Source organism: Boleophthalmus pectinirostris, unplaced genomic scaffold, assembly GCF_026225935.1.
Source record: "Boleophthalmus pectinirostris isolate CB_2022bp ecotype Guang Dong unplaced genomic scaffold, ASM2622593v1 HiC_scaffold_11, whole genome shotgun sequence".
In the NCBI taxonomy this organism is placed as follows: Eukaryota; Metazoa; Chordata; class Actinopteri; order Gobiiformes; family Gobiidae; genus Boleophthalmus; species Boleophthalmus pectinirostris.
In genome coordinates this window covers 3,380,214-3,403,590 of record NW_026570994.1, presented here as the reverse complement: position 1 = coordinate 3,403,590, position 23,377 = coordinate 3,380,214, and the positions used below count along the sequence as shown (strand labels likewise).

The window sequence follows — 23,377 nt, the reverse complement described above, 5'->3', positions numbered from 1 at the left end:
CCCTGGAATTTACACTGAACGAGAGGGGAAAAGGAGCTGTTGACTTGAAGACTACTGCTTCTTGACATCACAAGTTGGAACGGAGCATTTTGAACTTTAGAAATATAGACAATAATAATAAAAAAACAAGATTACTTAAACATGTGTGTGTGAAACAAAACTAGGTTGACCAGACGTCCTTATTTACCTGGGATAGTCCAAGTTTTGAATCTCTGTCCCAGTGGATTTATCCAAAACCACTGATTTGTTCCAGTTTTATAAAAGAAATGTCCCAAGTGTCCCTATTTTTGACCAATTTTACTCGTAAAAAAGAGGCATAAATTGTTTAGGTAAAATACAAAAAAAACTTAAAAACGATCAAAACACAAAGAAAATGTGACTATACTGACTCACATTAGTCTGAATAGTCACAACAATATTGTTGAAATATTGTGTAATCGTATCATCAAAAGTTTCACAATAATATCGTGGACCATCACAATATATCGAATTACAAGTTTCTTTGCTTAAATGAAGAGTTATGGTGCAGCAAAAGCTTAAAAAACAGAGGGAACTACATAGACCATGATCCTTTGCTCCGTTTCAGTTCAGACTACAAGAAGAAATAACTGATGTTTTAAAGATGGTTTAGTCTTTAGATTAAGTCTTGTCAAGGGATTTTAAGAGAAAAAAGTAGCAGATTCAAAGATTTGTTGCCTCCGTGAGATGGATATCGTGAAAATATCGAACTGAGACTGAACCAGGACTGAACCAGGACTGAACCAGGACTGAGTGTCGGGACGGGCCCACAGGTGCACCTGCGTAGACTGTTGGGTGATCAGGACTGAAACCGGGACCAGACCGGGACCAGATCCAGACTGGGAGAAACCAGACTGAACCAGGACTCTGGATAAACTGATCTTGGTCCTAGTCTGGTCCCAGTTTCAGTCCTGTTCTTAGTCCTGTTCTTAGTCCAGGTCCCAGTCCCCATCTCAGTCCCGGCCTCAGTCCCAGTCTCAGTTCTGGTCTGGTTCCAATCTCAGTCCCAGCTTGGTCCTGGTCCTTTGTCTGGTCCCGATCTTCCTCCCGGTCTCAGTCCTGGTCCTGGTCCCGCACCTCCGGGCCCGTCCCGACACTCAGTACTGTTCAGTCGTGGTTCAGTCGTGGTTTAGTCCTGGTTTAGTCCTGGTTCATTCCTGCATCACAGTTTAAGTCATGGAAACGGAAAATGTCTGTTTTCCGTTTTTTCCATTCTTCATTCAAACACAAAATCAAAAACTAAAAAACAAATCATTATCCATTTTTTCATTTTGATTTTGGAGACAAATAAAGAAAACAGTTGTACATTTTTTTTTTTTTTCCTATTTTTGGTTTTATTCTGAAAAACCAATGAACGAACGACACACGGATCTTTAAAGTACCTAAAATTTGCCTGGACCGCTTCATTCGTCAGCGCTCCGGGGCCAGTCCGGGCTGAGCGTGTCCGTCTGAGGCTTCACATCTGCTCGGGCCTCGCCGCAGCACACACGCTCACCGAGAAGCTCCGTTTGAATGAGCCAAATGTTTACTCCAGAAACAAACAGTTTGTAGTGAGGAAATGGACAGAGTCATCAGAGCGCGTTGGTTTAGCTCAGAGCATTAATCAGCTAAAAATAGACTTCTTATGAAATCTAAGGGGAATTCTAACCACTTAAAGGGCCTACATTACACAAAATGGACTCTCGTGAGCTTTGAGCCACGTTAGAATGTTGTTACGATCTCAAAAACAGACCTGGACTTGTGTTTTGTTTCGTTTACACATGTTGGAGTAATCCTTTATAATCTGGGTGCCGTTCGTTCATTCGTTTTTCAAAATAAAATCAAAAATAAGCAAACGAAAAAACAACTATTTTCTTCATTATTTGTCTCCAAAACCTAAATGAAAAAACGGATAAAGATTTGTTTTTTTAGTTTTGTGTTTAAATAAATAATGGAAAAATCGGATAACGACCATTTCCAGTTTCCCAACGCCGGACTTTTACGCCACGTACGGACTGAACCAGGACTAAAACAGGACTAAACCAGGACTAAAACAGGACTGAACCACTAAACAGGACTAAAAGGACTGAACCAGGACTAAACCAGGACTAAAACAGGACTGAACCAGGACTGAACCAGGACTAAAACAGGACTGAACCAGGACTAAAAAGGACTGAACCAGGACTGAACCAAGTATAAACCAGAACTGACTGGGACTAAACTGGGACTAAACTGGATCTAAACAGTCTCAATCCCAGTCTTGTCCCCGGTCCCAGTCTCGGTCCCGGTCTGGTCTCGGCCTTGATCCTGAGACAGTCTATGCAGGTGCACCTCCAGGACCATGCCGACACTCAGTTGTGATTTAGTCCTGTTTTAGTCCTGTTTTAGTCCTGGTTTAGTCTGTTTTAGTCCTGGTTTTAGTCCCTGGTTCAGTCCTGCTTTAGTCAGTCCTGGTTCAGTCCTGTTTTCCTGTTTTTAGTCCTGTTTTAGTCCTGTTTTAGTCCTGTCCTGGTTCAGTCCTGGTTAGTCCTGTTTTAGTCCTGTTTTAGTCCTGGTTCAGTCCTGTTTTAGTCCTGTTTAAGTCCCGGTTCAGTCCGTATGCGGTGTAAAAGTCCGGTATCGCAGTTTAAATCATGGAAACAGGAAACGGCTGTTATTCTTTTTTTTTCTATTATTCATTTAAACACAAAATTGAAAAATCAATCGTCATCCAGGCTGGAAAGTCTCCCTGAATTGTATCGTTTATGTTAGTTAATCTATATACATATAATTTAAAATATATATATAATATATATTGTACTAATTACACATGCAAGTTACAGTATATCTCAACACATTTGTACTTTCCTAAAAGTGATTCAGAATGATTTTTGAACTAATTCTGTAGCTTTCTAAGTTTCTTGTGTTGCGCTGCTTATAAATTATGTTCATGGCAGGTAAGAAAATAATTAATATTTCTTCCCAAATCAACAGTTACAGATGCTACAGGACATGGGGAATAAGAAAAAAACATTTAAAATATGTTTTCATAGTAAACTCCTGCGAGCAAATGAGGATCATATTGATATTACAGACTGAAAAAACGTGCACCGCCTTGGGAGGATCAGTAAAATGACACAAACAAGGCCCCACATTTGGTGTGGTACATTCACATTTCATTTTATTATGATATAGAAGCTGATTTTCTAACATGACTAAAGGCTCGTGACAACGCTCCTGCTGAGAGAATATGACGCTCAAGATGGGACTTTCAAGCCAGGAGGACGCTCGAGCCTGTATTCATCGGTTCATTTCGAGGAGCCGTTCAAAAGACTGTCTCTTTTTACATTTATATATTTATTTTTACAAAAGCCAATGTGAGAACGTATTAAACTACCAAATAAACAGAGAGAGAAAGTATCCATTTTTAAAAACTACATATTATGGTTGGGGTTGTCCCGATCCGATCACGTGATCAAAAATCAGCGGCGATCACGTGACTGCAGACTCGATCCCGACTCGGCCGTTATGTTCCGATCAGGTATTGGATAAATAATATACGTATATAACACACAGCACACACATGACACAACAGTTTTTCTGAGGTGTGGGATTTACTCAGGGACGTCCAGTCAGCGCGACTGTCTGTCCCAGCGTCTGTTGTACTAGAGGTGCACTCACACTGGGACTTTTGAGCCATGTCATGCTTGGGCCTGTTACCTGTGGTTCTGTGGCCCGTGTTCACACCTGTGCAGCTGATGACGTCATCGTACAGCACAGCGGAGCTTTTGCTGTTGGCGGTGAGGGTCCGTCCAGCAGCATGAAGTGTCTATTGAGCCATGGGACCGATGTTGCGGCGCTCAGCTGTGGGTTTGTGGATGTGGTGGCGGTGCGGGGGAGTAGGGGGCGGTGCGGGGGAGTAGGGGGCGGTGCGGGGGAGTAGGGGGCGGTGGGGGGAGTAGGGGCGGTGCGGGGAGAGAGGGCGGTGCGGGGAAGTAGAGGGGCGGTGCGGGGGAGAGAGGCTATGGGGCTTCTGTCATCTCATTTTTATTTGGTAAGATTTTGGATTTGGATTTCATAGATGAGCCTAAATGTTTAAAACATAATGCACACGCCTCCATATAAAATCAAATATACAAACTATAGATACATCCTGGATCTTCGGCTACGTTCAGACTGGAGCCTGAAGTGACCCAAATCTGATTTTTTGGCCCCTATGTTCCTGTATCTGATCTTTTAATGTCAGTCTGAACCACACAGATCAGATTTTTTCAAATGTGACCCAGGACACTTGGATATGTGCTCCTGAAACTGATACATATCTGATCTTTTGACATGTGACTTCAGTGTGAACGGCCAAAGCGCCATCCACCTACACGTTATCAACAAGACACAAACGTCACTATTCTGCGCTGAAGTAGGAAAAAATTGTTAATGAACTCTGTGTCACTGAAGTGAAGCACATCACCACTCACCACTCTTGGCTCCGTCTCCACATCCACACGTTCCTTTCAACAGACGTCGCTGTCGCTGCCCCACAAAACACCACGACCAAAAACCTCGTCCTTCTCCTTCTCAATCTCCTCCTTAACCCTCTCAGGCTCAAATTAATTTTTAGTATCAGGAAAAATCTAGTATTTGGGGAAAATTATAATATGGGGTTAATATACAATTCTGTTTTTATCCTTTGTAAACAAAAAAGTATTTTGCACTTCTGGGCCGTTTGTGTAGTCATTCTTGCACATTCTGATCGACATTTATCAGAGAGGAAAAAGGCTCCTGAGTAAAAAAGCTCTATAATATGGTGTGAGTAAGTAGGTACTTGGAATTTAGCTGTTGCAGCAACGCCTGCTGTTGTTCATGTTCTGGCTCCAGTACGAGAGGAACTTTAAAATCTCCAGGTGCTCGATGCTGCGTCCATGTTTGGACAACTTCTGTAAACACAGAGACGCTCACTGTGGTTGACGTCGTCGTGTCTCCAGTGTCACATGTGGGACACTTTTGGGCCGTTTAATGTTCACACTGGAGTCACATACAAGTCACATTTAATTGGAAATGTGAACGACCTCGCAAAAACATCAGATTTCACAAAAAAATCGGAATTGAGCGTTAAGCCCTGCAGTCTGAACGTAAGCCTTCTTCTTTGCTCTTAGTTCATTTCATAATGTTTTATAGAAGTATCGGATCGGGACTCGGTATCGGCAGATACTCAAAATCGAAAGACTCGGACTCGGGGGCAAAAAAATGTGATCGGGACGTCCCTAATTATGGTGTCAGGGCTGATTCGTTCACCAACATCACATCACAACAGTCCTGGCAGTTTGATCCCAGCTGTTATCAAACGCAGCCGTTGTTGTGTCTTTAGGCAACGCACGTCACCCACATTGCCTAATACATTACAGAAGCAGCTCACCCCTCTGAAGTACAGCTGAATCAACAGCGACTCGTGAAGCTTTGTGCACTTACAATACAATTCTGAGTATCTGCTTTGGAATGTTCCGCAGTGTGGCCAAAAACAGAACAGTCTAGTCCATCGCAGGTGGTTTTATTGCATCACCTCTGCAAAGGAGGACTGATTTCTGCTTGGATCGATTCCTGAGTTGTGTCATTGTATCCTTAGGCAAGACACTTCACAGACACTGAAACAGATTTACTTCCAACAGTGTGCCCCGGGTTAGATTAGAAATAAACTTAAATTTTCCCTTCGCATCAGCGCTCTCTTTACAGATTATGTTAAACAGAGCTGGGTATTACTTACTGGAATAACTTTTTAAAGAAAGAATTATTTTCTAGCTGCGACTTTTACTCCTACTTGGGTCTTTTTACTGAAGTGACAGTACGTTCATTTGTCTCATTTTTGTGTCCATCTTTTGAAAATAATGCACCAGATTTTGAACATTATTTAATTTAATGTTTCTTTTTACAATTATATTCACTTCACAAATTATAAATTAGATATCATGTCCTCAGTTACTCTTTAAGTTACTCTTACTTCAGTAGTAGTTTTTCCAAATACTTTTTAAAACTTAATACATAATTTATTAGACCACTACTTTGTACTTCTATATGAATAATATTATTTGAAGGAAAGTTACTCTTTTTTTTTCATTTATTCATTTATTTCTTTGTTTGAGCAGGTACAACAAAATTCAAAAACAATAACAAAAATAGTGATATATACATGACATACTTGGGACCTGGTGCTCAAAAGGAGCAGGATGAAGTTTAAAAAACTTCCTACCCCGATTGTTTTACATAATCACGTGGTTCACTTTTTTTTTTTTTTTTTTTTATCACCTTTGGAGATCTTACCTGTCATTTACAAAAAATATACCCACATATATACAAAACATATCCACATATACTTACATACATATGCAAGTACACACACTTGTACACACATATGTACACACAAACATACATATACACATCATAAATATCCAATACATATACTCAATATAAATGTTTACACACACATGTATATCAACATATACACACATGCAGAAACTTATTTTTGCTTATAGTCGTACAAACTAATAATAATGTTAATCTAGGCACAAAGTTTATCGTTTATGATCGTATTAAATAAACAGTAATGAGAATGAAAAATTTAGGGATTTTTTTTCGTTTTTGTTTATGGTCGTGGATTAGAAATAAACTGGAATTTTCCCTTCGCATTATTGCTCGCTTTCCAGATGATGTTAAACAGAGTTGGGTATTATTTACTGGAATAACTTCTTAAAGAAATAGTACTTTTCTAGGTGCGACTTTTACTTCTACTTGGGTCATATTTTTTATTAAAGTAACTTACTTGGTCTGATTTTTGTGTCCATCTTTTGAAAATAATGCACCAGATTTTGTACATTATTTAATTTTATGTTTTGTTTTTTCAATTATATTCACTTCACAAATTATAAATTAGATATTACACCCTCAGTTACTCTTTAAATTACCCTTACTTCAGTTATTTCTTAGACTACTAGACTACTACTTTGTACTTCTTCTTGGAAACATTATTTTGAAGTAATGTTTGTACAATTTTTGGTTTCTCTACCACCTCTGATGTTAAAGTTGTGTTGTTTCTCCTCATTTTGTTAACTACACTGGCCAAGTTAAAGGTGCATTGTGTAACTTTTCTGGTGGAGGGTCCGTCTAATGCTTTTCTCTGTGGAAAAGTTATTGCTTTGTCTGGAATGTTTCACAATATGGCATTAAACCTTTCCATCTTCATGAAGACCAAAACAGACAGACAGAAGTTACAGGTCAGATCTGTGGAGAGGCGACCCCAAATTTTCACTGAATGTATAGAAACAGATCAAGATTTTGTATTGAGTGTTTTATTTTTGTTCTGTTTTCAGGTTGAGCTGTTCACTCCCAAACAAAATCATTCTGCGTCTTGGAATCTGCCGCACACACTCACCCAAGACTGTGCAGCTTCAATGTAAAATTTGGGAAAAGTTCATCAACCGCGAAAGAAATTTGGCATTTGTACCAAAAATGTAAAGAGGAATGCTGCTTATGTAGGACTAAAAGATTACATATGTGTGCGAGCAGATTCCAAGATGCAAAGTGAACGGCTCAACCTGAAAACAGAACAAAAATAAAACATTAAATATAAAATCTTAATAGTTTTCTATATATTCTGTAAAAATTTGAGGTAATTTCAACTAGAATTGCCAAAATTATTAGTCAAATTATTGGAAATGATGTCAAATTTTGTGGGCCACCTTGTATTTTTGAGTTATAAAACCACCTGTAATTAAATAAATGTAAGGTAGAGCTGTTTAATGTCACACTGTGGAACATTCCAGACAGAGCAAAGATAAATGCATAGAAACAAGCAGGTGATAGACACAGAAAAGTTACACAGTGCACCTTTAATTTGGCCACTAAACGAGGAGAAACAATACAACTTGAACATCAGAGGTGTTAGAGAAGCCAAAATCTTCAATACTTTTACTTGTACTTTGGGTGTTTCATCCTCTACTGATTTGACCACAAAGGTTTGGCACAGTTTTTCTGAAATCAACAACTTTTTCTGTATTTTTATGGGTAAAAAAAATCTGAAATATATGATTCTTGGATTTGTTTTGCACTTCATATTTCATTTTTTTTTTTTTTTTTTTTTCCTAAAACAGACAGTTACTCTTTAAGCTACTTTTACTTGAGTAGTACTTGTCCCAAATACCTTTTTACTTACGTACTTGAGTCATTTCTTGGACCACTACTTTTTCTTGTTCTACTACTTGAGTGAAATCATTTTAAAGTAATGTTAAGATTTCGGTTTTGCTTTTGATTTCGGTTAAACTTAACTTAAACTTAACTTAAGTTTATGGTAACTTAAACTTAACTTAACCTTAATTTAAACTTAAACTTAACTTAAATTTAACTTAAACTTAATTTAAACTTAACTTAAACTTAACTTAATCTTAACTTAGAACTTAAACTTAACTTAAACTTAATTTAAACTTAACTTAAACTTAACTTAATCTTAACTTAGAACTTAACGTAAACTTAATTTAAACTTAACTTAAACTTAACTTACACTTAACTTAACTTTAAGTTAACTTAAAATTAACTTAAACTTAACTTAACTTAATCTTAACTTAGAACTTAACTTAAACTTAATTTAAACTTAACTTAACTTAACTTTAAGTTAACTTTACTTAAAATGAACTTAAACTTAACTTAAACTTAACTTAAACTTAACTTAAACTTAATCTTAACTTAGAACTTAACTTAAACTTAATTTAAACTTAACTTAATTTAAACTTAAATTCTAAGTTAAGATTAAGTTTAAGTTAAGTTTAAGTTAACTTAAACTTAACTTAAACTTAACTTAACTTAACTTTAAAATAAAACACTGACACCACAGTGGTAGAGAAGCCAAAAACTGTACAAATGTTACTTGAATATAATGTTCCTCAAGTAGAAGTACAAAGTCGTAGTCTAGTAGTGTGTCAAATGACTGAAGTACGAGTCAAAAAGTATTTGGGAAAACTACTACTGAAGTCGGAGTAACTTAAAAGAGCGCGGAGTCTTGACGGAGACATTTCACACTTGACTCTGGTCAGACGCCTCCTCACCTCTCCACCACATCCTCGTGTTAAACAGAAGGCTTCTCCCACACAAACACATGTACCTCCCGTGCTCACACTGGCCCCGCTCGGCTCGCTGTCACGCCGCCTTCTGAGCGCGTGCAGAGAGCAGCTCCATATAAGGGCATGCTGATGATGTAATGGTGCATAGGCAGGACCCAGGAGCACATCCCTTATTGTTTGGTATGAAGGCTCACACTGGAGTACGGGATCTTAGGCGAACACAGCTGCACGAGGGAGGCTTTCCCACAGGTAACACACTTTCACAGTATTTTATGAAGTATTTATACAGTACTTTTAAAATCTGAAGCTGTACAGTTATCAAATCCAGTAGTAGAAGGTAATGAAGTGTAAAAGTAAAAGTACAATTCAATTTTTAGTCTGTCTGTTCTTGACTTAAATGCATTTTACTTTTACTTCACTACATTCGAAAGCGTGTATTTGTACTTTCTACTTTACTACATGTTAAATCTGGACTGAAATTTAAAAGTACTTTTCTTAAGCACGTGTATTTGAGTTAAAATACCAAACAAAATACACAAAAAGAGCTACAAAAATGAAGAAAATAATTGAATCACTACACAAAATCATTAAATTTTATGCTTTAATTTCCTAAAAATCTCTGCAAAATACTTTTACTTTTTAGTCTTAAAGTACATTTTTAAACAGGTACTTCAATACTTTTACACAGATTTTTTCATGTGATACTTTTACTTGAGTAATCTTTTCCCTTGTATCTGTACTTTGAGTATTTCATCAACTACTGACTGAATTTTTTGTCAAAATTTTTTCTGAAAACAATTTTTTTTCTTGTATTTTTGTGCGTAAAAAGTTCAGAACTTTCTACATGTTCTGAAATGTTTGATTCTTGTGTTCATTTTGAAGTTCATATTTCGGGCTTTTTCCAAATTATAAAACAGGCAGTTACTTTTTAAAACTACTTTTACTTGAGTAGAAGTCATCCCAAATACTATTTTACTTACTTGAGTCTTTTCTTGGACCACTACTTTCTCTTCTTCTACTAAGAATTAAGATTTCGATTTCCAAATTCGTCCAACCCTACGACCTTACTCCGAAATCAAAATCGAAAAAGCTAGAAATTTGGAAAAAAGCTGCAAAATTTTGGAGATTTCTTGTCAACTTCTCTTTAAGTTTACAGTTGGGAGCTCTTATCAAACTGTTAGCACGGCATGTTTCGTGCTCGTTCACTATCACACGTCATTACTCACAATACTGTATCCAAGTGAACTCGGATTACAGCTCCATATCTGCGCCGCTGATAACGAGCGACCGAACCACTGACTCTGGACAAACGCAGGCTCTTATCCGCATGAGCTAAGCACAACTTCACAAGGTAAATCCCCAGGAATATTTCACAGTCTGTCACTCACACGCTACTTTCAAATATTCAAACAGATGGATAGTACTACAAGTTGTACTTTTAGTTGAGTACTATACAGTAAAGTGGAACTGTACTCTTATGTTTGGGTTACTCTCTGATTGTGAGTAAATCTGCAAGTGACAAAAGATTTATGTCATTCTACTTTTACTATGAAGGAAGTATTCAGTTTGGGTACTACTACAGATTGTACTTTTACTTGAGTACTATGTTGTAAAGTGTAATAGTACTCTTAAGTATTAGTTCCTCTTTCCACTGTGAGTGAGTCTACAAGTGACAAAACTACAGATAAAAAATTTAACTAGATGAGTAGTACTACAGGTTGTACTTTTACTTGAGTACTAAATTGCAAAGTGTAATAGTACTCTAATGTATTGATTCCTCTTCAATGTATTGATTCCTCTTCCTATTGTGAGTAAGTCTTACAAGTGATAAAAGCTTTATGTCATGATACTTTTACTACGGAGAAAGTATTCAAGCTGGCTACTACTACTCATCGTACTTTTACTTGAGTACTATATTGTAAAGTATAATTGTACTCTTAAGTATTGGGTCCTTTTCATGCTGTGAGTAAGTTTACAAGTGACAAAAACTTTATGTCATGCTACTGTCATTCCACATTTACTATGGAGAAAGTATTCAAAATGGGTAGTACTACAGATTGTACTTTTACTTGAGTACTTTATTGCAAAGTGTGATAGTACTCTTAAGTATTGGCTCCTCTTCCTACTGTGAGTAAGTCTTACAAGTGACAAAAGCTTCAAGTCTTGCTACTTTTACTACAGACAAAGTATTTAAACTGGGTACTACTACAGATTGTACTTTTACTTGAGTACTACGTTGTAAAGTGTAATAGTACTCTTAAGTATTAGTTCCTCTTTCCACTGTGAGTAAGTCTACAAGTGACAAAAGCTTTATGTAATGTTACGTTTACCACAGAGAAAGTATTCAAGCTGGGCGGTACTATAGATTGTACTTTTACTTGAGTACTACATTGGAAAGTGTAATAGTACTCACAAGTTTGGGTTACTCTCCAAATGTGAATAAGTCTACAAGTGACAAAAGCTTTATGTCATGCTACTTTTACTACAGAGAAAGTATTCAAGCTCTGGCAGTACTACAAGATAGTACTTTTACTTGAGTACTATATTGTAAAGTGCTACAGTACTCTTACGTTTGTGTTATACTCCAATAAGTCAACAAGTGACAAAAGTTTTATGTCGTGCTACTGTCATTTTACTTTTACTATGCATAAAATATTCAACTCGATGGGTAGTACTACAGATTGTACTTTTACTTGAGTACTTTATTGTGAAGTGTAATAGTACTTCTAAGTATTGGTTCCTCTTTCCACTGTGAGTAAGTCTACAAGTGACAAACGCTTTATGTCATTCTATTTTTACTAGGGAGAAAGTATTCAAGCTGAGCACTACTACAGACTGTACTTTTACTTGAGTACTTTATTGTGTAATAGTGTAATAGTACTTCTAAGTGCTGCTTCCTCTTCCTACATTTGTGTTTCTTGCTCTGCTCCTTCAGATATGATTTAGTTTGTCTCATTTTTGTGTATATCCTTGAAAATACTTTAGAATTTTAGAATTTTTTCATGTACTACTACAGATTGTACTTTTACTTGAGTACTTTATTGGAAATTGTAACAGTACTCTTAAGTTTGGGTTACTCTCCAATTGTGAATAAATCTACAAGTGACAATAGTTTTACATCATGCTACTTTTACTACAGACAAAGTATTCAAAATGGGTACTACTTTTACCTCCTGAAATACTTTTTACTCAAGTACAGTTTTGGGACCACTACTTTGTACTTCTACTTGAGTAATATTATTCTGAGTAAAATTTTTGGCAACTCTACAACATACTCTACAAGAATTTTTGAAGTTGAAAGAAATGAATATGTATAGATTTACAGACAAAATTTTAACTTGATTACTTTGAACTACTACTACTACTACTACTACTTCCTTACTTGAGTATGTGTGTACTATCAGAGTATCAGAGTAAACCTGTAGAAATAGAATAGACTCTTTGTTTAGTAAAGTTTTGCAATCCATGTTTGAAATCCACTGCAGATTAGACAAACACTTGTATAATTCAACACAATTTTTCACAATTCTACATAATTTTGTTACATAATTTTACGTAATTTGACATAATTTTGTAACAGTTACCAGAAGGGACGGGACAAGATCTCGTACCGCAAGATCTCGCGAGACAAAAATGCCACAAGACTGTGAACACATGCTGAAAATTACGTCCTGAGATTATTTTTCTCTGAGTTTTTACATTTGGATTGGATAAAAATATTGAGTTAAGTTCTGGTGATTTACATTTTTAGTTAAACTGTCATCCCCAAAAGCACCACCACAATAACAGCAAAAATATTAAAACAGTAAATCAAAAATGGTAAAAAAAAAAAAATCTAAAACTGGGAACTGGATTTGCACAATTTATTTATTAGAACGAATGTCCAAATCTCGTCTTGTTTCGTTCTCGTTGGTCTAATCTCGTGTCTCGTCTCGTATTGCGGAAATTGTATCTCGCCCGATCCGTAGTAACCGATTTTTTTCAGTTCCGATACCGATATTTTGACTTTAAATATCTGCTGATTCCCGAGACAGAAGATAGTATTTATCAGAGGTGGGATTTGCAAGTCGTGACTAGGACTTGAGTCACTATTTTTAGGACTTGAGACTTGACTTGATAAAACTGACTAAGACTTAAGACTTGAAGGTCAATGACTCGGACTTGACTCGGACTTGAGAAGCACTTTTAAATCTGATTTATTTCTATTCTGACCATAATAATTCACACTACGATCTTGTCAAGACATTTAAAAAGGAAACATTTGCACTTCTACAAGTCTTATATACTCTATAAATACTCATATAAAAATATATTATGACTTTAAAAGTACAATTTAGTTTAAAATGAATGTACATTGCAAAAATTGAAGTTGGTACTTTTGCTTAAAGACTTGAAATGTCTTGAAGCTCAAAGCAGATGAGTTTTTAGTTTATTAACCATGACTTGGACTTGGGACTTGACTTGGGACTTGGGACTTGACTCGGACTTGAGGCCTGTGACTTGAGAAGCATTTTTAAATCTAAATTCTTTCTGTTCTGACCGTAATGATTCACACTAAGTTCTTGTCAAGACATTTAAAAAGGAAACATTTGCACTTCTACAAGTCTTATATACTCTATAAATACTCATATATAAATATACTATGACTTTTAAAGTACAATCTAGTTTAAAATTCATATTAATTGCAAAAATCTAAGACTTGAAATGACTTGAAGCTCAAAGCAAATGAGTTTTTAGTTTATTAACCACGACTTGGATTTGACTTGGACTTACAGCCAGTGACTCGAGACTCGACTTGGACTCGGACTTGCGATCAAAGACTTGAGACTTACTTGAGATTTGCAAAACAATGACTTAATCCCACTTCTGGTATTTATTTCCTCAAAACAAGACAAAAGACAAAAACTCTATCTCTTGCGAAACTACAGAACAAACTTGTGCTAAAAGTCCCATTTTTATTCGCCAAGTTCACCAGCAAATCTATAACCGTATCTTATCTTTGTTCATGTGCAGCCAGGATATCGAATGAACCGATATTTGGAAGCCAGCGATATCCGATCCAGCCTCTTTTTTTTTTTTTTTCTGGGTCAACGATATCTGATACCAGCGTCAGATTAGAGCGTCCCTAATAATCGTACTTGAAACGTGGCGGATCGCACGTTCGTATCCAGTACTGCAGTCAGCGTGTACTACAGTAGTATTATGTAGTACTCCAGAAGCCCATAGACTCCGTGTAAACCCCAGGCCCTCACTTAAACATGAGTCAGCCCGGCAGTGCGTGTTTGGGGGGATTTCTATGTAAACACGGCACGCTGTAATCCGAGGACGGGGGAATTCCTTTAAATGTATACGAGAAAAAAAAAGAAAAAGAAGAAAAAGAGTGTATGGAGTGTGTTGGCCGGGCTTCGGGGAGCGGAGGAAGCCCTCGTAATTACAGGGTGGTTCTGCGCCAACGGGCCATCTGGTGGAAATGCCAAGCAGCTGGGCACACAGGAGCTGGAGGGGTAGTGGGCACTGGGGACTATATTTACTCTTATCGGAGTTAACAGTATTTGCGCAAGAATTTACAAGTGTTTTAGGCTTTCATTTCGCTTGAGCTGAAGTGCGAGAGCGGTAGTAAAAACTGTACGCGATGTTGTACTCGAGCAGACGCGCAAAGTAGTAGTTTAAGACATTTAGAGTAACTTTAAGAGTAACTGTTGGGACGTGACGTTTGATTTGTAATTTGAAATACATGCAGTTTGGAAATTCGTGTGTCATTCGTTCATTCGTTTTTCAAAATAAAACCAAAAATAAGAAAGCTAAAAAAAACAGTTATTTTCTTCATTATTTGTCTCCAAAACCAAAAGTTTTCGATTTTGTGTTTAAATGAAAAATGGAAAAAAAGCATAATGACCGTTTCCCATTTAAGTGACTTAAACTGTGATGCCGCACTGGAACAGGACTGAATCGGGACTAAAAAAGGATTAAACCAGGTCTAAACCAGGATTGAACCAGTACTGAACCAGGTCTAAACCAGGACTGAACCAGGACAAAACCAGGACTGAACCAGGACTGAACCAGGACTAAAAAAGGACTGCGTGTCAGGACAGGGGCGTAGACTGTTGTACGATCAAAAACCAGGACCAAACCGGAACTGAGACCAGGATGAGACCGGGACTGAAACCAGGACTTAGACCATAACCAGACTGGGACCAGACCAGGACTGAGACCGGTTTAGACCTGGTTTAGTCCTGGTTTAGTCCTGGTTTAGTCCTGGTTTACAGTTGGTTTAGACCTGGTATAGACCTGTTTTAGTCCTGGTTTAGTCCTGGTTCAGTCCTGGTTCAGTCTGTATGTGACGCAAAAGTCCATTGTCACAGTTTAAGTCACAGAAACAGGAAACGGTCATTATCCCTTTTTTTCCATTATTCATTTAAACACAAAATTGAAAACTGAAAAAAAAAACAAAAAAAAAAAACCCGAATCATTATCTGTTTTTCATTTTGGTTTTGGAGACAAATAGTGAAGAAAATCATCATTTTTTTGTTTTCTTATTTTTGCTTTTATTTAGAAAAACTAATAAACGAATGATTTTTGAAGGACAAAACTTTAAATCTGGTATTTAAAGGACAAAAATTATAAATGAGACAAACTGAAGAAGCGGAACAAGAATTGGAGTAAAAGTACGCTGCCAGAAAAGAACTCAAGTCACACAAGTAAACGTAACTGAGTAACTTGAGTACGGTACTACCTCCTCTGCTCTTAAGACAACAAATAATACTTAGTTGGCGCTACAAAAGTACGCACTATTATTTGAGATTACGAGAGAGTTTAACTATTGTTTTTACGGCGTGTGAAGTTTTCCATGACATAAACACGGCCATGTTCTTCCAGGAATACAAGGAATCCAAGTGTTTATGATGTGCTGGTGAGACGAGGCAAGGGTCCTCTGGGAACTTTATACGCTGTAAATAGAAAATCTGCAGGGGTTCAAATGAAGGGAGAGTACAGATACTTCTTCGAGATAATATTACACGAGTATAAAGTTCTGGTACGTGAACCTACGCTCAAGGAAAGTAAAAAAAGACATCTGGCTCAGGTGGTCCAAATTTTCAACGGACAAATGAGACAAACTAGATCATATCGGAACAAACAAAACTGTAGAGAACTACTTAATTTAAAGTACTTTTACACTGTACGATGCGTTACTCAAGTCGTAGTAAAAGTACGGGGTCTGAAAACTACTTTTGCAATTAAAAAGTCTTTTGTTGAGTATCCAAACTTGACTCGTAAACAGAATTTTACCAGTTCACCAGTTATATGTGGTATTTTTAAAAGTTATTTTTATTGGGTTTTTACGCCGATATAAAAGGCTTCAGACGCAGCGCATGTTTGCTTTTACAGAACAAAGAACAAAAGAATTGGGAAGACACAGATCTCACAAATGGTGCTTTAAAGGTGCATTGTGGGACCTTTCTGGTGGAGGGTCGGTCAAATGTTTTTCTTCATGTAGTTTTCAGTTATCGCTTTGTCTGGAATGTAGAAGAATAAAAGAATTAAAGAACATCAGACCAAGAGTACGGAACGAGGCAATTGTTGGAGAAACTGGACAATCATTTTCACATATTTTGGACATTTTCAAATATTCTGGCAATATCCCAAGATTTCCTCTTACTGGACAGAGATCCTTCGTAACAAAAACATACACTGGAAAAAAATACCACAATATTTTTATGCACTATGGATTTTTGTCCAACGTTTTTATATCATTATCTTCATTTACTTCTGCCCTAATCATACATGCCAAAAACATATAATATTTTCAAATTTTAACCCTTTAAATGCCATTTTTGACAGCAAAAGTCTCAAATTATGTGCATGAAAAAAATATGTAATTTTAATTTATTTGTGTTGGAATTATCAGAGACTGGGGGCTCCTCTAGAACACACCCAGATCATTTTAACCTCAAATATCTGTTTCTGTCCTTCAGTCTCGACTCATATGTACAAATGTTTTTCTTTTGATATAACTTTGTAATGGAGATACACAGTAAAAAGAAAAATATTTTAAAAGACACTAAAACAAAGTATTTGAAGGGTTTTCAACACCAAAGATTGAAAAATAAATCAAAAAGTAAAAACATACTAGCAAAGTTATGCCAAAAAAGTAATTTTGAATAGAAGTCAACGGGACAAAAATGTACCGAAGGACCACGGATGTGATTATTTTGATTATAGACCGTCCAATTAATATGATCTTGAAAGAAAACGCAGAAATTAACTAGAAAAGCAGTCAGAGAGTGCAGACCTCCGCCAAGGACTACCCCCATTTTTTATATAAATTGCGATAAAATCAGTCTTCTGGATCAGATCCGGATCAGCCTTTGGAATATGAAAGAGGATCCCATTGTCCATCCCTGAGTCAAATTTCATGGGGTTTGGTCAATAATTAACCGAGATATTGAGAAACAAAATTTTTGGCCCCATTTACCACAATGTTAACTAAAATTTCAAAGTGATCCAGAATCCAGGATTTCTTCCAGGATCACCCCCAAAATGAAATCAGTTCTTCCTTTTCACATTTCCAACAAATCCTGAAAATTTCATCAAAATCAGTCCATAACATTTTGAGTTATGTTGCTAACAGACAAACAAAACAAACAAACAAACAAACAAACAGACAAACGCCGGCAAAAACATAACCTCCTTGGCGGAGGTAAAAATACATCACAAAATACACAAACTGGACAATTTTGGTGCAATTTGGTGCAATATGGTCAAAGTTAAGCAAAAAAGTAAATTTGAGATGAACAAAAATGTACCGAGGGGTGCAGGAGAGTTAAAACATTCATCTTATTACAGGACTGCAATTGGAGGAAAATTTTTGTGTATTTATTTGGGAAACATACCAACTGGGCAATAAAAAGACAGATACCTTCTTCAGATATTACAAGCAGCCAGCAAGAAGGTGATCATGCGAAAATAGTTACAGGACAAAGTATTTCAGAATGGGCTGAAATAATAAATGAAATTCAGATTATGGAACAAATAAAGTTTTTCTTGAGACACTCCATTGTAGGGATGTAACAATAACTGAAATATCTTGATATCATATCGTCAGAAGTCTCACAATAATATCAAGAGCTGTCACAATATATTGCATTGTTCTTTAGTAGGAACATCTTATAAACATCGGGAACTACATATCCCATGATTCATTTCAGTACAGACAACATGAAGAAATGTGTTTTTTACTTTAATTCTTGGAATTCTGACAGTAATAATTCACACCAAAATTTTGTCAAGGTATTTTAAAAGCAAAAAAGTGTCCTATCTAGAATTATATTTGCCACTCCAAAAAATCGCAATAAATATCGTACTGTGAGATGCATATCGTGATAATATCGTACTGAGAGATTTGGATATCGTTACTTCCCTTCTCTATTGGAAAAAGTTGAAATTTCACAATCAGAACAAACCCTAATGTGAATTTTTATACATCTTTGCAGGTGTCACTTGCTTGATGGCCTCCTATTTTATTTCATTTTTCTTTCTTTTTTTTGGTCGGTCTGACTATTTATTGTCTTCTACACTGCTAATAATCAGTGCGTGTACATATGTGATATACAAAACTAAAACGTTCTCATAAAAATGAAGTTTATATCTATAGAAACAAGAAAGTGAGAGGGACCACCAACCAAAAAGTTACATAGTGCACCTTTAACATATTGTTCATTTTTGTCTTTGCAGATTGAAACTTCTGATCGATCAGGAGAAGGCCTTCCAGGAGAGAAAGGACGAGGAGCACAACTCAAAGGTCTCGGCTCTGAAGGAGGAGCTGACCAAACTCAAGTCTTTCGCTTTGATGGTCGTGGACGAACAGCAGCGTCTGAGTGAGCAGCTCCAGCAGCAGACGGCCAAGGTCCAAGAAGCCAGCGCCTCCGCCTCCCAGGCCCAAGAGGAGCTCAACGCCACCACCGCCCGCTTGCACGAAGAGGAAGAGAAGGTCAGACGCTTAGAGGCCCAGCTCCGAGATCAGTCCGCCAAACACCACCAGGAGCAAGAGGCCATGACCGCGAAGCTGACCCACGAGGACGCCCACAACCGCCAGCTCCGCCACAAGCTCTCAGCACTCAGCCGAACATTGGACGAGCTGGAAGAGAGCAACAAGACTCTGCGGAGAGCTGACGAGGAACTGCAGGAGATCAGGGACAAGATCAGCCGCGGCGAGTGCGGAAACTCTAGCCTCATGTCCGAGCTGGAGGAGTTACGGAAGCGCGTGCTGGAGATGGAGGGGAAGGATGAGGAGCTGATCCGAATGGAGGATCACTGCAGAGATCTCAACAAAAAGCTGGAGAAAGAAGCAGTGCAAAGCCAGAGCCTGAAGAACGAGGTGGACAAACTCAACCACAGAATTATGGACTTGGAGAAGTTGGAGGATGCGTTTAGCAAGAGCAAACAGGAATGCAACGCGCTCAAAAGCAACTTAGACAAGGAGCGGACAGTATCCAAACTGCTCTTCAGCGAACTCGAAAGCTTACAGGGTCGTGTGAGAGAACTAGAGGCCGCAGAGAGTCAGTTAGGAAAGAGTGAGCTGACATTAAAAGAGGATCTGTCCAAGTTAAAGACGCTGACGGTGATGCTGGTGGACGAGAGGAAAGCCATGAGCGAAAAGCTGAAGCAGATGGAGAACAAAGTGCACAGCAGCACGGGGAAGCTGCAGGCCGAGCAGGACAAGGTGACCACGGTGACGGAGAAGCTCATCGAGGAGAGCAAGAAGGCCCTGAGGTCAAAGGCCGAGCTGGAGGACAGGATGTGCAGTGCCACCAAAGAGAGAGATGAACTGAGAGCTAAACTGAGAACCGAAGAGGAGAGGAGTGGCGATCTGGAATCTAAGATCAGCCTGATGAAGAAGCGTCTACAGGCCCTGGAGACAGTCGAGAGGGAGTATCTGAGGAATAAGGCCAAAGAGGAGCACATCAAAACACCAATCGCAAACCGCTTCCAGCAAGAGGACAACAAGGTGAAAGACTTGACACAGGAAGTGGAGAGGCTGAGACGTAAGCTTAAAGACATGAAGGTGGTAGAAGGAGACTCGTTTAAGACAGAGGAGTTTGAGCTACTCGAGAAGAGATTCACGAACGAGCAAGAGAAAGCCAAGGCATTGATGGAAGAGTTGGAGATTTCAAAGAAGGAACTGTCGAAATATCAGCTGGCGGAGAAGAAAGAGTGTAACCAGGAGACGGTTCTGTACAAGAGACTGAAGGAAGAGGAGGCCAAGTCCAGCCACCTGAGCCGCGAAGTAGCCGCGCTCAAAGAGAAGATACACGACTACATGGGCACAGAGGACTCCATGTGCAGAATGAAAACGGACCACTCCAGCCTGCAGAGGAAGCTCACCCAGCAGGAAGTCCGGAACAAGGAGCTGTCCAGGGAGATGGAGGGCCTCACGAGAGAGCTGGAGAGGTACAGGAGGTTCAGCAAGAGCCTGCGCCCGGGCATGAACGGAAGGCGCTTCTCCGACCTCCACCTGTCCACCAAAGAAGTCCAAACTGAGCCTGTTGATCTACTGTCGCCTCAGCACAAGACCATGGTGCCACTGGAACGCGCTGTGGTCAATGGAAAGCTCTACAATGAATCTGAAGACACAAATTACAACAATGAGCTTCAAATAAACAAGTGCACCTCTTCCATGATGAATAACTTGAACAACAGTATGCGGAGAGCCAGGGCGCCGATGTTGAAAACCAAAGAGCCGGTGCATCAGGTGAACGGTAACGTGTCCCCAAGGCAAAACGGTGACGTGGTGTTGACCCACAGCCCGGGCCAGCCCCTGCACATCAAAGTGACCCCCGACCTCAGCCAGACCACCGCCACCCTGGAGATCACCAGCCCCACCTCAGACCCTCCGCAATCCTTCACCAGCACGGCCGTCATCCCCACCAGCGGAGCCCCGCCCAAACAGAGGATCACCATCATCCAAAACGCCTCGCTGTCTCCAACCGCCAAGTCCCCCAAATCCAAAATGCTGGACGACCCCTGCTCGCCGGACAGAACCACGTCCCCGTTCACGGTGACGGCGCTGTCGAGAGCGATGACCCCGGATTCGTGCGGTTCCGTGACCCCCGACCGAGCGATGTCCCCGATACAGATAGTCCCAGGCGAGCCCGTGGAAGTGGTGGGCGGGCACGCGGTGTTCAGGGTGACCCCGGAGAGGCAGGGCGGCTGGCAGGTGCAGAGGTCCAACAGCACGGGACCCAACGTCATCACCACGGAAGACAACAAGATCCACATCCACCTCGGGAGCCCGTTTCTGAACATCGGGGGTTCCGCGGAGCAGAGGACTCAGGTGGTGGCGAACTGTAGCACGCCCCCTCCCAAAGTAAACAGCAAAATCACCAGTAGCATAATGATAAAACCCAGCGCCAGTCCAGTGCAAAGGCCCTCACAAGTAACAGTAAGTAACGCTTTTGACTGACCATCTCCCATCATCCACCCCTCCGCCCGAGAGCCAGTGCCCAACCCTCATAGACGCCCATCCTACCACCACCCTCCGCCACCACCGCCACCCGATCCTCAGTCCTCCTCCCTGAGCCATGCGTTGTTTTTATGAATTGTATGTTTTGCGCTTGGTCATGAGTGAGTTAACTAAAGATTAACTGTTTTTGCATGAACCCAAATGATTAGAGCATTGCGTTATTTTATAAAGATGCACTCTGTCATTTTCAGAGGTGGGTAGAACTTACAGAACTTTACTAAATTTTTAATAAACTACATTTACTAAAGAACAAAAGGACTTTCCTAGCAATATACTTTTACTTCTACTTGAATAACTTTGATTTTGGCTGCGTTCAGACTTTAGGGACTACAGGGCTTAATGCTCAAGTCGTATTTTTTTATGAAATCTGATTTTCTTACGAGATCGTTCACATTTCCAATTAAATGTGACTTGTATGTGATCTTTAGTGTGAACTTTAAACGCCCCAAAAGTGTTTCACATGTGCTGACAATATGAAATGATTTGAACATTTGTGTTTCTTGCAACGCTCCTACAGATACACTGCAAAAAACCAAAAACTAAATCTAGCCAAGTTAAGATGACTTGAATTAAGAGAGTTTTTTTCATGATTTGAGTAAATTTCACTTGACAAGTAAAATGATCTGACAGGAGAACAAGACTTTTTGTGCTTAAATTATTAAAATACATCTTTCTACACTTAAAATAAGAAAAACAACAACTTTTTGCACTTAAAAGAAGAAACAAAATCTAATTTTGCTTGAATTAATTTCCTTTGGTAGATCATTTTACTTGTCAAGTTGCCTCTACTCAAATAAAGTCAAATGATCTTAATTTAAGTCATTTTAAATTAGCTAGATTTTTTTTTTTCCCCAGTGTATTTGTCCCATTTTCAATCATTGTCAGATTTTGTGCAATACTTAAGTTTTTCTCCTTTAAATTACATTAATTTCAAATTATAAATCAGATCTAATGTCCTCACAGTTTTGACTTGAGTAGTACTTTTTCCAAATACTTTTTTTTTTACTATTTCTTGGACCACTTACTTTTACTTGAGTAATATGCTTTTGAAGTAATATTACTCTACTCTCCCACCTCTGGTAACGTTTCTAGTTGAGTCATTATCTTGCTTGTTTCTATGTTATTTCTTCAGAATGATCCTCAGTATGGCATTAAACTTATCTCCATGGAAACAAGCGATTAACACCAGTAAAAATACATGTTTGTCAAGTTTTTTTTTTCCCACCACATGTAATTGAAGAAATGCAGGAGAGGTTTAATGCCATACTGTGGAACATTCAAGTCGAAGTAATAACATCTCCATGGAGACAAGCAAACAGCAGATCTCTCACTAGAAACGTGACATGGTGCATCTTTATGAGCAGGTTTAACCCATGTGCACTTACTGTATACTACTCCATGGTGTGTTCACCATGTAGACTGACACTCCCTCACTGATGTCATATTTTTATACTTCATGTTACGCAGTACTTTGCCATGTGTCGTGTGCCAAACTCGCTGATGTCATAGTTTGATGCTTGCCAGTGTTCTTAAATCTGCTTCAGACAGCACGTTTTGATTGTCTTATAAGAAAAAAAAGAGTTTTCAAATGATGAAAGGGATTGAAATCTATATTTTTAATGAATGTGTGGTTTTATTTTTGATGCATGCACAGTAAAGTCTGAACACCCAATCACTAAACCTGGTGTGGTCCATTTCTCACACTATTAAACATGCAGAATGGCTCGCATTCTAACACTTATCAAACACTACATATGTCATGTTTCGAGAAGTTTAAATA

At 38.6% G+C, this 23,377-nt stretch overlaps 1 protein-coding gene across 1 annotated transcript; it reads left to right on the top strand.

Moving 5' to 3' along the window:
• Window positions 1–9,168: 9,168 nt before the first annotated feature.
• filip1l (filamin A interacting protein 1-like) lies at window positions 9,169–23,277 on the top strand. The gene is made up of 2 exons (XM_055164501.1): window positions 9,169–9,326; window positions 18,810–23,277. The coding sequence occupies exon 2, from the start codon at window positions 18,925–18,927 to the stop codon at window positions 21,535–21,537; it is 2,613 nt and encodes an 870-aa protein (XP_055020476.1). The 5' UTR covers window positions 9,169–9,326; window positions 18,810–18,924; the 3' UTR covers window positions 21,538–23,277.
• The last annotated feature ends 100 nt before the right edge of the window (window positions 23,278–23,377 follow it).